This window comes from Haliotis rubra, unplaced genomic scaffold, assembly GCF_003918875.1.
Source record: "Haliotis rubra isolate DU_JTF1 unplaced genomic scaffold, ASM391887v1 Scf493, whole genome shotgun sequence".
Taxonomy (NCBI): Eukaryota; Metazoa; Mollusca; class Gastropoda; order Lepetellida; family Haliotidae; genus Haliotis; species Haliotis rubra.
This window is the reverse complement of record NW_025767183.1, coordinates 334,380-350,403: the sequence shown is the minus strand read 5'-3', so window position 1 is coordinate 350,403 and position 16,024 is coordinate 334,380. Positions and strand designations below refer to the sequence as shown.

General features: G+C 40.3%; 1 protein-coding gene across 11 annotated transcripts in view; it reads right to left on the bottom strand.

Annotated features, from left to right (window-relative positions):
* Nucleotides 1-16,024, bottom strand: part of LOC124291509 (septin-2B-like) — a 148,500-nt gene that overhangs the window by 44,683 nt on the left and 87,793 nt on the right. Inside the window, exon 1 of one of the 11 annotated variants that reach the window (XM_046728505.1) lies at nucleotides 10,205-10,732. The exons of the other annotated variants lie outside the window; for them this stretch is intronic. Coding sequence (XP_046584461.1) covers nucleotides 10,205-10,234 — 30 coding nt within the window. The 5' untranslated portion in view covers nucleotides 10,235-10,732. Of the gene's footprint in view, nucleotides 1-10,204; nucleotides 10,733-16,024 lie in introns of those variants that run through there. 11 annotated transcript variants of the gene reach the window in all.

Below are 16,024 nucleotides of genomic sequence, written 5' to 3'. Positions count from 1 at the left end.
GTAACTCCCACACTTTATGACTGTCAGTGCTAAGGTGATCGTAACTCCCACACTTTATGACTGTCATAGTGCTAAGGTGATGATAACTCCCATATCTGAACATAAACTTACGGCTGTTATAGTGCTAAGGTGATCGTAACTCCGATACTTTAACATAGACTTACGACTGTCATACCACTACGATTGCTTTGTGGAATGGGAACTTACATTCTTTGCCACTGACATTTTAATTATTTTAATCAGGGTGTAAACACATATTTCAATATTTACTATGCTGTGCATGTTGACAATGTGCCCAGGGACAAATACGGCCTTTTCAAACTTCCACACCTCATTTCTTTCAGACATGCTACACAACTTACAAGAACACATCAGTCAGTTGATTTTTGTCTATGGGAGAGCAAAATATATCATCATTGTCTCGTTGAATACAAGTTTACCCCGAAGGTGTAGCAGCTGAGAGAATGGCTGGAATGTGTGTGATCATTTCACAGCCACGGATCAAAGCCATGTAGATCCCTCTGACAGCAATAACCTCCCCGAAGGAGCCCTAATGTTCTGTCTACTCTACTGCTTGGTGTGAGCTAGTCTCACATTAACACTTCCCTGGATCAACAAAAATAGAGGTTGTGTTTTGGAGGGATGTGTCGGTCTGTGCTAATCCCGATAAACATACCCAGGGCCTTGTTCCTCTAGGCACTGTTAGCAACACGACTGTCATAAGTCTCTAAAGTATAGGAGTTACAATCATCTTCATGCTAAGATTGCTTTAGGGAATGTGGCCCACATCATGGGTTGTCTGGCTGTTATGGACTGGAGGTCCGTCTGATTTTATATGTATCAGGGCTTTGAGGTATTTTCTGGTTGTGTTTTCTCTAGTACTCAGCAATATTACAACCATAATGAGGTGAATTTGGGTTTTAACGTCGTGCTTGAGAATATTTCTCTCATATGACGACGTGCATGCGTGTGTATGTGTATGTGCGGCTGCTTGTACTAGCCCAGACTGAAGCTGGTTTTATAGTGCTAGCCCACTGAGATACCATGCCGCAGTGAAGCATGAATACCCCACTCAGACACATTATACTGACTCCGAGCCGACCAGTCCTTGTTGTACCCATTAATGCCGAGCGCCAAGCAGGGACCAACACGTACCATATTTTAACGTCTTTTGGTATGACGCGGTCAGGGATCGAACCCACGACCTTCCGCTCTCCGGGCGGATGCTCTAACCACTACACCACGGAGACGGTCATTACAACTATAAAACAAGCCTTTAAATAACTGACCTGAACTAGCCAACCCTGTGATTGATTGTAGGAGCAACAGTCCAAGCCATAAGGTCACGCTGACCTGTGCTGTTGTACGAGGGAACCTTAGTGATACAACTGTCATTCGTCTATGTTCAAGTATGGGAGTTACGATCACCTTTGTATTCATAGATAAATAAATATCTCATGAAAATTACAGAAGCCACCAGAAACTAATCAATACATTGTAGGCACGTGATGAAACGAACCCCAGTGTTCTGCACGAGGAACAAACACTTTCACCATTAGTCTACTCCAAACTTGGGTTGAAAAACGAAGAAATGTTGTAGAAACTGGACACGACTGACAACCAAAATCCCTTAAACTCCACATCAAAGACATATTCACCTGGTTCTGTGGATGGTGGACAAACTCTCCTATTTTCTTTGTCTTACAGGAGCTTGCAATGGAACTCTTACATTTGCCGAACCAGATCCATGTTGACATGGCCACACTACCACAAATATGTCAGAACACAGTGTAAAGGACAGTTCCTCAGACGAACGTGTGGACACATTACAAAACTATATAGATATTAAAAGTTTGAAGAAGACATGTAGGTGTAAGACTTCATGCATCTGAAGATTTCTACACTGAGCAGCATACAATGGAATCAATCTAACACACGACAGGCCAGATGTCTGGTGCATGCTTAAGGAAAACCTATGTTGCCATTGGAAAATGAATGAGTGAGTGAGTGAGTGAGTGAGTTTAGTTTTACGACGCACTCAGCAATATTCCAGCTATATGGCGGCGGCTTCCCTCTGTTAACAATAACCCGTGAATATCCTGGCAACTATTAATGTACCGCTATTCTATCGACAGCTAACTATTAATGTATCCTATCGACAGCTAACTATTAATGTATCCTATCGACAGCTAAGTATTAATGTATTCTATCGACAGCTAACAATTAATGTATTCTATCCACAGCTAACTATTAATGTATCCTATCGACAGCTAACTATTTATGTATTCTATCCACAGCTAACTATTAATGTATTCTATCAAAAGCTAACACATCAATCACGATACGAAACCCTATTTATTAAGCATTACCTCTTGAACATACACACATTTAACAAAATTGTTTGCATAAGATATTGAATTAACTTCCTGAACAAATACTTACTATTTCACAAATCTAAACTTAGACTTGTATATGTTTCGGTTGACATGTTTTTCACCATGTACTGCAGTTCAGATTCCCATGGCTGGCCTGCAGAAAGCTGATAACAGAGGCCCAGATAGGGTGCACTGTTTTACGTAAAACTCCTAAAACTCATTGTAAAAGGAATACGATTGAAGTTGTATTGAAATGATTGATGCAAAATGTACATAAACTGCTTCACATGAATTTGAACTTTACTGCATAATGTAATTAAGCTAGTATCTAATTGAGGCAGTGGGTAGCCAAGAGGTTAAAGCGGTCGCTCGCCACCTGAAGACATGTTCAATTCCCCACAAAGGTACAATATGTGAAGCTCATTTCTGGTGTCCCCCGCCGTGATATTGATTAAGCTGAAAACAGTCGCCGACATAATCCAGACAATTTTTGTCTAAAACAGGGGAAGGTGGGGTAGCCTAGTGGTTAAAGAGTTCGCTCGTCACCCTGAAGACCCAGGTTTGATTCCCCACATGGGTACGATGTGTGAAGCCTGTAAAAGCGGGTGTAAAACCAAACTCACTCACTGGTATGATTGTATTAATAAAATGAAAAAAGATCCAGCTATCCATAGACAGACTTAAAATCCACATTTGTATAGAAATGATTCTGCATTTTCTGTTTAACCTGACAGCTTATCCATCATTTGGATGTTTTTTTCACTTGGCCGAAACTATGACCGACTAAAGGCAGCGTTGCAAACTCCCGCCTGCCCGACCGTCCGGGACGGTCTGTTTTGCGACTGGACGGTCATTTTTAAAAAGTTGCAAGCCCGATGGTCTGGCTGTTGAATCAGCGTAAATTTGTAATGTATATAATGACTAAAACATTTAAAAACGTGTTATTGTGACAATAACCTGACAGTAAACAGTTCCCTCCTCCTATTTACCTCCTTTATATTTTATCTTAATCCTGAAAATTCTGGACAGGTAACTTTCCAGCCGGTCTGGTAACTTTTGAGAGTTACCAGACCAGTTGTCTGGCCGAAATTTTGGGGAGTGTACAACACTGCTAAAGGCACCAAAGGCCTGCAACAGCACCCGTCAGGAGCCTCGTGACATCTGTAAAACACGGCTTTATACGTGGGAAAATGTCAGGCATTCTCTCCATTTCTTACCAACAAGCCAACACAGACAAGCTCGTCCTATCACACATCACAATCTCTTTAGCAGAAAGCATGTGTAACTTGAGTCAAGTGACTTTTAGAAAACAAATTCAAGTCAACTCAAGGCCTGTAATTAGCATGTGTATGGGGGCAGCAGTAGGCATGGACCCTTGTGGTTTGAATTTTCTGGCTCAAAAGGTGACGTTGATAGGCACACACACATATCTTACTTTATTCCACAGCCTGGAAAGAGACTATTGAGACTAACTTACATTTCGGTATCATAAAACATTTCAAATTCTTAGAAATATATTCTTATTCACATAATGAGTGCTCTAATCTGCAGTCGCCATAATTATAGCTGTGATACCAAATAAATATTCCTGTCTGGGTATATGAAAACCAGTGGTTGATGTCAAGAGCAAACCGTATCATCGTGGAACAACAACACGAAACCAGCTAGGTCACATGTTGTGACAGTCCTATCAACTGACACTGCAACCAGCCAGGAGTGCTCGGAACATTACACCCTTTAAGATTCGGGTTAGAATTGGTCTTCAGCAACCCATGCTAGTCGTGACCCGTGAAGATCCGGGTTAGAATTGGTCTTCAGCAACCAATGTTAGTTGTAAGAGGTGACTGTACTTGTCATAAGAGACTGCTAATAGGATCGGGTGGTCAGAGAATGAGCTGGTTGATACATGACAGGGTTCGAAATACCTGATATATTAGCGTGCCACGGCACGGTAAATATCGAAATGGCACGGATAAAAATGTTCCCGTGCCCTTATGGCACGCCTAATTTTTTAGAGACATAACACACCTTTGGACTCTTAATAACCAAACAAAACACTTATGCAAATGACAACCAGGCAAAAACATTTATTGACTTTAACGCCCAGGAAATCACTGGAATTATGATGGTTCATGTAAAGAAATCTGGTTGTTTTTCATTTAGAGTGTTGGGAGTACTGATAGTTCAGTTATTGAAGAGGAAATTGTGTATGTTAGATATATAGAAAAAAGTGAACCTCTCACACAATTCTTAGCTATTAAAGGTGTTGGGAAAGCAGAACAAATGAAACATAAGAAAGCCATCTTAAACAGAAGACATATCAGTGATAACAGAAAACTGGTTACATTTGTTGTTTTCTGACAATAAATTTCAAAAGATCATCATCCTTGCTAGAGTCATTTATTCTAAAAACATATGGGCACACTTCATTTCTGAAAGGCACACCTAAAATATTTACCTGGTGCCCTAAGGAACACTTAGAAAAAAAAGTATTTCTATGCCTGCATGACATTGTGTCTCAAATGTGCATATCAATCAATAGATGCAATATAAAACAGACATACTGACATCAATGATCAATTCCACCACTAATCACATTAGTGACGATAATCAATAATGTGCTTGATCTGATCAGCGACCTTCACAGATTGTAGATGACTTTATAGATATATCTGTGCATAAACACATTCAAACATTACATCTTGTCAGACATTATTCATTAAGAAATATGATTTTGAAAGTTTCAAAGCACAAAAATGCAGAGAAATAACTCAGAAATACAGAAATCATTTTGAACCAGTTATAACTGCTAATTGATCAGTTGGGACGAACTAATTATCAGCAATGATTGATTACATTATCCCAAATTCACGATGCCAGATTGTATATTACACATGCACTACACGTCTGAGGCAGAAGAGTGTCCCATATCTGCAATAATGTTAAACTAAGCCTCTTTCTCTGCATTGGTCCTGTTATCAGTAAAATATCATTAGTTGTAACTATAGTAGCATGACCTGGAAAGTACTAAAATACTGACAGATGGATTTAAATGGACACTGCTGCTGACTTTGCACTGAATGCTGGTTTCAAAGCAGGTCTTAATAAATATCTGGGTATTAACAATTCAAATCAGAGAACATCAGTTTTAAGTTTGCGCAATTATTTACTCCACTTATATGATCGGTAACTGTATCCGTTATATTACCGTAATTCACATATTAAACAGCCACCTGAGCACTACACTATCATCAGCTCCAGCAAGAGCTACCTCCCGAGGGCTCAGCTTCTCCAATATCTTGTGTGTTGATACAACTATAAGGGAGATGGTTCTAATAGCACAAAGCAGTACTACAAGACAATCACAGGAGGGAGAGATGGTTCTAACAGTACAAAGCAGTACTACAAGACAATCACAGGAGGGAGAGATGGTTCTAATACTAGTGTTGGGAATTGGTTAAAATCTCATAATTGATGATTGGTTCATTACAACCGATCAATCATCGAAAAAAATTGGTGAGCGTCATTAATGAAATTTGTTAATGCACATAAAAATAAGGAAAAAACATGTAGTTCTTTTGGGTTTGTTTGGCAACATTTAACATCTTTAAAGGATGACTAGTATGTCAGGAACATAAATTTCTTGGAGTCTTTAAGATAAATTTAATCATGACTTGAAACGAGCTTGTAGTGCTTATGAAATGTAACAGACAAAACCAACCTTGTGAAAAATATTGTTTATGAAAACAAGTGTTCCAGAATTGTTTGTGTTCGATTATGAGAAAACATGATCGATTGCTTGGTCGTTTAGTCACTGCGACCAATCTTCGATTATTTCAATTAATCGGACCACCACTATCTAATACCCCAAAGCAGTTCTACAAGACAATCACAGGAGGGACCTGCTGGAAGAGTGAGTATTGTTTCATTTCAATCACATACAACAAACACGGTTGTTGATTGAATGTGCAAAAATCCATGCTGTCAGGTCACAACACAGAATCAATACCCGACAATTATACAATCTGGTTACAATGTTTTATACAAATGACACTCCTTTGGAGCATGTCCAATCAGTAGACGATGACACAATTAGCGCACAATGACATAATCAGGTCACAATGACATACAAACAGGTGGGGCGGCGGGGTAGCCTAGTGGTTAAAGCGTTCGCTCGTCACACTGAAGACCCGGGTTTGATTCCCCACATGGATACAATGTGTGAAGCTCATTTCTGGTGTCCCCCGCCGTGATATTGCTGGAATATTGCTAAAAGCGGTGTAAAACTAAACTCACTCACTCACAAACAGGTTCACTGTAGTTACTGTAACAACAGCCTGTAAATAATCAAATCTGGCTGAGACAAACCACTGGTTAATAGTATGAGCATCGATCCATCAGAGGACAATGAAACACTATAAGCCAGGGCCTAGATTTTCGAAGCTCTCTTAACGCTAAGATAGTCGTCAGTTAATGTTAATGTATGGCACTTACGACTATCTTAGCTAAGAGAGCTTCAAAAATCTAGGCCCTGACCTCTTTGATTGGCTTTTACACTGACTGACTGAGTTTTGGTTTTACGCCGCTTTTAGCAATATTCCAGCAACATCACGGCTGGGGACACCAGAAATGGGCTTCACACATTGTACCCATGTGGGGATTCAACCCGCTCCTCGGCGTGACGAGCCAACGCTTTAACCACTAGGCTACCCCACCGCCCCCGATTGGCTTTTACAACTACAATGGGATACTAAATACTTGTTCCACAACAGAATCCCCATGTGACACAAGAACAACTTAACACACACAGTGAGCCACAACACATCATCCCTGGTCAAAGAACCCCTGTGTGCATCAAGGTCCCTACATAGGTGAAAAACGGTAACACACATGTAAAGTGGTAAAATATGGGGTCATTATGTCATCAACTTCAAAGACCAGCACATCTGGCAAGGTTTAACACTGACGAACACGTCCACCATTGCTGTCTAACACTGGTGCCAAGAAGGCCAGTCAGTCATTAGATTCCATCGGAAACAATTACCAACATGATGTACAGTTTCTACCAGGCTGAGCACGCTAATTACTGCAGTAGGAAAGATAATTGGCCAGTTTAAGCTACTTACTCATACCGATAACGAGGCCTGCATTCATTAGCGAAAATTACATGTATATTTTGTTACACATCGTTAAGTATCATGATAATATGAACAGAAGTACAATTGCTCCAAGAAGCAATTTCTTCCACACTGATAATAATTACCTTTATACACGTTAATCTTCAGTAGGAACACATTCAGAAATCATTATCACATGAGTCATCTGGAGGTCATAGCCTGCAACTTCTTACGTATTGATGATAATTATCTTTATATATGTTAATCTTCAGTAGGAACACATTAAGAAATCACCCGTGAAGGTCCGGTTAGAATATTGATCTTCAGTAACCCATGCTTTTCGTAAGAAGCGACTAACGGGATTGGGTGGTCAGGCTCGCTGACTTGGTTGACACATGTCATCGGTTCCCAATTGCGCAGATCGATGCTCATGCTGTTGATCACTAGATTGTCTGGTCCAGACTCGATTATTTACAGACCGCCGCCATACAGCTGGAATATTGCTGAGTGTGGCGCAAAACTAAAATCACTCATTCAGAAATCATTGTCACGTGAGTCGTGGGGAGGTCAGCTTCAGCTGCTGGTCTGTAACCAGAGTTACCTAAACTTATTGCACCAGGATCAGCTAATGACAGGATTTTACATTAACATGAAAACACCAAATTACTGTCAATGGTCCTTACTGGAAACATTAGGGTTATTCCAGTAATATCCTGGTCACACCAGAAATGGGCTTCACACATAATGCCCATGTGGGGAATCGAACCCGGCCTTTGGAGTGACGAGTGAACGCTTTAACCACTAAGCTAGAATAATGAAAAGATCTAGCAAACTGGCGTGAAGGGGTTTATAATTACTTTGATTAGAGGATCATTATATTTCTTGTCAAGAATTTGGTCGATGAATATCATTTTGTGTCCCTTAGTCAATACATATTTTGTTGTTGGTGTCCATGGTATAGATTAGCATCTAGTGGAAGCACATTTCTGTGTCACATTAAACCCTGTCGACCATTCTAAACATTTGCAAGTACTGGACGTACATTTCTGCGTAACCTATAACGATGACAAACACAACACCAAAATCCACCGAAAATACCACCTTCAGATTGTTCAGATTAGATCCTGGAACAGACAGAGGTTAAAAAATGTGTCCAACCAGACCCAGAACACCAGGGTTTGTCAATCATCAAAATGGTTTCTCTTGTTCACAGTGTTACATTAATGGCCACGGAGTCAGATTTTTCATTGCCACTTCCAGCAGTGTAGTCTGTCTCACAGTCAACCTTATTTTCCAAGCTGGAATATCAAAAGCAAGTCTAGATTTCCTTCCCATCTCACTGGGTTCCTCTTCAATTTTAATATTTATTTGTTTCTATCAAAATAATATGCTTAGATTTCATATGTTTGAAGTCTTTGCGTTAGTCTGCCAACAGTGGTGTGGACCTGTATTGGACAACCAGCTGAGCGCAGAGCCCTACAAGCTGTGAGATAGGTCCAGGGTGTGGCTTAAGTTTTCATTCCGGAGTAATGTGATTACACTTTATGCATTGCTGAGGCCACAAAAACAGCTAGCACAACAACAGAATTAAGACAGATGTCCATATGTTCTCCATCCAATCAAATTTGTGAAATACAATAATCTTCAGTTTCTGGAAAATAGCAAAATTCACCCAAAATACAAAAAGCCAAATCAACATACATGACACAAATGACTTGTGAAACATTAAGTCAACATATGCATTACACATTAAATGGCAACAGGTTACATGTAGAATTTTTTTGTATACAACATGTTTTAAATACCAGTACATACTACACAACTGATACAATTATACCGACAAAACATGCTGGCAACAGCCGGACATGACCCACACACAGTCCTCTGAAGTACACACAACCATTTAACAAAATGAGTAACACCATCTTTTTCACCCTGGACAACAAATGCCCAAATCCTTAAACACATTTATTGTTGTCAACCTGTTGACATCATGTCCTACAATCTGGGTTTTCCCCGATCCAGATAGATGGCAAATTTGACAAGTCGGATGGTTAAACAGGGGGATTAGCAGGCCAACAAAAACAAAATGAGCAGACCCCCACAACTACTCGCGAAGTCAGACGAACCAGCATGACTAGAATGTTAAACTGCATCTGTCAATATTATGGCTTTGAAGAGACAAAGGGTTTCATACCTATCTCTCCCAAACACTACCGAGCCCAGAGCAGCTCATTCAAACCTAATGAATGATTTCAAGCAGGGAGGGTGGGACAGAGATACATCAATGTTTTCATGGCTGATATTCCAGGGCTCATCTGCAGGTTCATCACCTGACAGTTACAATGCATAAAGCTTGTATGTATTGACACAAAGCACATTGGGGTATTCAGCTTCACCCACACATCCACAAAGCAAGGGAAGACTCACATCGATCTCCACACACAGAATAATTCAACACATTTTGTGGAGGTGTCAAAAGATTACTGGGACAGGACGAACGTGTGAATATGTTCAAACTGTACAAGCATGACCTCATCGTCAAAGCTACATGCATTCAAAACCTACAAATGTATTTCTTACACAGGCTAGGTTATCGTGACATATGCGGTGCCAAGTTTGTTGTGATATAACAATCCTGGCAAATAAACACAGTATACATCAATAAATCTGTTTCTAGTTGGTGGAGGGAATGAAACATGGTGTACTCACGTTGCCATCTTCTCCTCCTGTAGGGAACATGATGGAAGATGGTAAGGCACTCAAAAATGTCTTCCACTCTGTTCAAGGCACCAAGCACTTACTCCACTGATTTCCTGCTCATAAACCACTCCAACACAAAACACCACTACCACTGGGCTCCACAAGTATTCTCAACAAATTTCACTCAAATTCACACTCATAAGATGAAGATTTACACAAATATCCTGCAATCCACCTTCTCACAACTGCCCCTGGGAACTAGTAGCATCAATGGCAGACGGACCAAGCTAGCAGACGGCAAGGCACAAGCACAAGGGGCCCTGTTGGGGTGTGGATTGAAGCTTTGATATACACATTATTCCCTTCAGCCTCTTACTGCTGTTAGCTGCACTTGATTGAGGAGTTCATAGCTTCAAGCCTGGAGGAGTGAAATCTCGCAGTTTCTGGTCATGTGATCAGGTGAGGCCCCGCAAGGGTTGTGATTGATTGACAGGTGGTAATCTGTGCTTGTAGTCAAAACACTTTGTTAGTTGCTACAAGCCAAGCTTAGGTGGTAGAATGAGATAATATTGGGATAATACAATGATTGCTCAGCTTGTGGGACAACATGTGACAGTGTGACTGGCTATCTCAGCACGTTCAACATCTGATAGGCTAGCCTGCTGTCAATTGAGCACATATGCAGCCTATTAGCTTTAATTCTGCTTGGCACACTTGCTGATGATTCATATCCCTAAACACAACTGCTGAACTTTCAAGGTCAATTCACACCAACCCCTAATGGCCATAATGTTCATTTTTAATTTTCCATAAAGAATATTTCAAGCGGAAAATATTTTTCACAATGAAACAGACTTAATTTTCACATTAATCAGCCTTGATATCAGATTACAGCTATTGAGACACTCAACACAAAATCAATATATGGATTTGGCCATACTGTTTCCATATGCTTTACACATTTTTCCATATTCATACAAATTTCTAGAAGCCTGACAAAATATGAGGCATAGACGACCCAAAAAACTAATCCTGACTCAATCAGCGTGCCCAAACAACCGTGCTGGCAGCCTACATGTCCTACATGACCAGTGTAAAGCCTTCAATGGCCTATGATGAGAATGAACACAAAGCAGGTTCCGGAGCTAATGATGTATATCCAACACAAAGGAAGCCAGCCCTTGACCAACACCTCCACCAGCGCAGACCCGGAATTTAAACACAATACTAGCTGGTTGGAGAGCGATGACAATCTGGTATCCAACACCAAGTTAGACTTGAATGTTATTTCATGAAATACACTTATTTTCATACTGAGGTTTTGATTATAAATCCCACATTTATCACAGTGATGTAGATGTTAAGTCTAGTTTCATATTAGTATTTCATCTTTAGATTTCAGTTTTATTTGAACAGTTTTTAGTAAAGAACATTGGTACTGCTAGTCTGTCGTACAGACCCTGAAGCAAATATATCCAAGAAAGCCAATGCAAGTCTAGAAAATGTGGCAAGTCTAGATTTCCTCAGCTTCAGGAAAATGAAGAAAGTCTCAGGGCTCCTTTTCATTATATTATATTTTTTTTACTATGAACTTTTTTCAGTAAAATATGTTCATTTCAGAGACTAGTTGTTGGTCTATGGTACTGCAAACAGTCTGTTTAGTCTCTTTCAGCCCCAGTCAAATAAACATTGTTGGTCAAGTTAGCATTTAAAAAAATAGTCAATACATTATATACATGAACACTAATAACTACTGAAAATGTTGTCAAGTGACTCCATGTTTTTACTACGGCTCAGGTTCCATGAATATGGTATAAGTATCGTATCACACCACCTCTCACACAATACACGGTCACCATGTAATAACAACCCTACAACACTTCAGTAATATGGAGGCGGTATCCCACAGAAAGTCTAGAATTACTGGAACTTGACTCCCTGAACATTTGCCACCCAATAATAAACCCCTTTAATCAAGATCTGCCTCTGTAAAGGGCTGTTTGAAGAGCAGTGCTATATATACCCTGATACTGTGCGATAAACTCTCTCAATGGCAGCTCTGTGCTGATCTGCCTGTTGCTTCTGCAGGGCTGGACCAGATAATGGGTTTCATTGAAAACGGTCATTCTCATCCTAAAGCTGACAGATCTTAGATATGTTTAATTTCTGAAGAGGCCAGACAGACATACAACCCTGATGAAAACAGCTGCTGCAACTAAATGCCAAGACAAGCTTCAACAATATTATGTAGACTGGATGGGGTTTAAAGAATTATAAAGTGTCTTTCAAGACTGTATCATTCCATGAAGACATGAGCTATCATCCATGTTTGTGACTGGTTTATACCAGTTAGGAATATACCAGCCATGTCATGACAGCTTGAAAATAACCAAGTCTGGGTCATGCAAACCAGTGGTTGATATGATGAACACTTTACCCTGCCTTCAGGGCAGTATTAAATGTTATCCAACAAGAGTCTGACGACTCATGCCTCATGAAGAGTCAAATATCTGTTTACATACTTAAATAACTCTCAAATAAAACTATTTCACAGAAAAATCAGTGCTTAAATTACTTTAGTCTGTCTCTTAGTCCCTGAACCACATTATTATACCTACTGCCTAGCCCTCGCTGCAATGCTAACACCCTAAATGAAGCAAGTCTAGATTTCCTCAGGTTCAGGCTCTAGGGCTCCATTTAAATTCAAATGGGTTTGTTTTTTCTATCAAAATTATTTATATTTAGGGACTAAGCGTTAGTCTAAGATTATTTGAATAAAATGAAAATAAAAAGACCAGATACGTTTATCACTTTCCTGGAACTGTAGAAATATATTTCAATAAAACATAATACAAACGATCCAAGAAACATTTTTATTTTCAGCTACTGAAAATTCAGTGATCTGAACTTGCCAAATATTATAGACTTGCAAGGGCTGCATTGGCTATATTTATTTCAAGGTCTGCATGACAGACCAATCTGTTGATAAAGGGCTAAGTAAGATATGATAGTTAAAGAGGTGTGATATCTATGATGTGAGTATCTATTAAGCTGTGAGATATCATTCATGAAGCAGTGTGACATTCCATGAGGGGTGTGATATCAGTGACAGGTGATATCACTTATATATACCTTCTGAGTAATATACAAACACTAAGCTGGTGCTGTTGCAATATTTGTTTGTTGTTTAATGCTGCACTCAGCAAATTCCAGCTACATTCTGTGAATATGTCTGGACCAGTCAATCCAGTGATTGATATCATGAGCCTCCATATACAACCTGGGATACAATGACATACATCACCAGTCATCAAGCCTGACCATCCCATGGGTCACCTCTTTTGACAAGCCTGGCTGAAGACCAATATAACCTTCATCTTTAATACAGAAACTCCCTCTCAACATCACAACATCGACCGGGCGGTGGGGTAGCCTAGTGGTTAAAGCGTTGGCTCGTCACGCCTAGGACCCGGGTTCGATTCCCCACATGGGTACAATGTGTGAAGCCCATTTCTGGTGTCCCCCGCCGTGATATTGTTGGAATATTGCTAAAAGCGGCGTAAAACTAAACTCACTCAACAACGACCAACCAAATTATCACAGATATGGTTGTCTAGTCTGTCAAACAGACCCTGAAGCAAATATATCCAAGAAAGCCCACGCAAGTCTAGAAAATGTGTCAAGTCTACATTTCCACAGTTCACAAATGAAGAAAGTCTCAGGGCTCCTTTTCATTATATTTTATTTCTTTTACTATGAACTTTTTACTTGACTAGTTGTTAGTTTAACAGTTGTATTTACTGTTCCCAAACTCAAGCATCACATAACACCGCACTCTTAAACTTTCCCTCTCCCTAACAGGGCCCCACTACCCATAAAAACATCGCACACGCCACTGATTGGAATGGGGTCTATTGTACTGGGATTGTCCGTTCAGCCATCCCAGTTGCGTGATACACTTAACCTGGTATTTTAAACATTTTCATTTTTCATATCCAGCCATGTATCAAACAAGATTACAAGAAGCAGGTAAACCATTAGCTACCTGTATGACCCTCACCTGACACTAACGAGGGACACAGGTATCGTAGATCTACATAAATCCAGGGGTGTCGGCAGAAGGGAAGTAAAGGGGGACGGCACGTTTTAGGATGAGGCATGGATGTTTGTCATGTAAGATGCTCGAGAGTTCATGACCATGACACATGATGATGAACGCCTGCTGTTGGGAGACGGAACTTTAGGCAGAGACTGAGACAAAACACAGGAAGATGGGTGTGGCAGGACACTGACTCAGAATAAAGATAACCGCATCTTAAGCAACAATTTCAAAATAACACTCTTATCAAAAAAGAAATTCTTTTTTTTTGCTGCACATGCGTCTTGTACACAAATTATCGTAACTTTATCCCAAACATTTCTTGTAAAGTAAACAACACAGCATTAAAGCTGAAACATATATTTGCCAGGAAGCATTATAAACGTATTAGCATTATTAGGTCAATATCACATTTCAAATCTCCTGAACCTGGCCCTGTTTCTGAAATCTGGGCCAAATACATTAGTAATGTCTGGGGTAAGGAGCATGGGAAGATCCAGGAAGTTTGAAAGTGTGTGTGTGTTTTCAGGGGGTTCAAAACACACCAACACACACACACACACCCCACCCCCACACACATTGGCTCCACCAACATAAAAAAAATCTTCAATGTGGTTGTAAGTCATTTTAAAAAAACAACAAAAAAGGTGTGTGCGTGTGTGTTTCGAACCCCCTGACACCCCTGGATCCGCCAATGAGGAGGACCCCTGATGTTGCATCTATATAATTTCAAACTCCAGGTAATGTATTACTAAATGATAAGGTTTTTCTTGCACAATGCACCATACCTTCAGTAAACAGTTACCCAAAATATAAAAGCATGTGTTCAATTCATTTGCCTCTGCCTCTACTCCCGAAGCACTCAAGACACCTTGACTGACGCACCCTCACACAACCTCTCCCCAGTCACAAAGCCGAACACCATAATAGCCTCATGGCTAGTCACTGAATATACATGGTATTGAAAAAACAACTAATTCCTCTTAAATTGAAAAGGAGTCCCAGTCAGCTGGGAGATCTATACAGACTTGCTTCATTTAGGGTGTTTTCACTGCAGAATGGGTTTAGTGGAAGATAACATAATGTGTCTCAGGGACAGTGAGACAGTGGCTACCAATCAGATTATCATGCCCACACCTCACTACTGCCTCCCTCCCAGCTGTCCCCCACACCATCTGGCTCTCTGACCCCTGGGGCCCCACACAAAGAAGGCTGTTGTCGCCTACTTGAGGCGGAACCCATGGGGTAACACTGACAGACTGAACTGGGTGCAGGGTTAACTGCCTAATTGATTCCTCCTGAAGGGGCTGCTACAAACTGGGTCGATTTGTTTCTCCTTGGTTCGACTATAGCTTCGTCACTGAATATATATGAGTTGCCCAGAAACAAACAATTCCTTTTAAATTGCAAAGGAGCCCCAGTGAAATGGGAGTGAGTTTAGTTTTATGCAGCTTTTAGCAATATTACAACAATATCACAACTGGGGACACCAAAAATGGTCTTCAATTGGATGGGAGATTTAGAATCTGAGGATATCTAGACTTGCTTCATTTGGGACTTTACCACTGCACAAAGTGTCGGGCGGAGATGAAAATAATGTGGTTTCAGGATTGTGAGACAGACTATTTGAACCATATTATTTTCCCTACAGCCTAGCCCTCCCTGCAGTGCAATTTAAATGGGTTTATTCGTTATAATCAATATTATATATAATCAGAGACTAAGCGTTA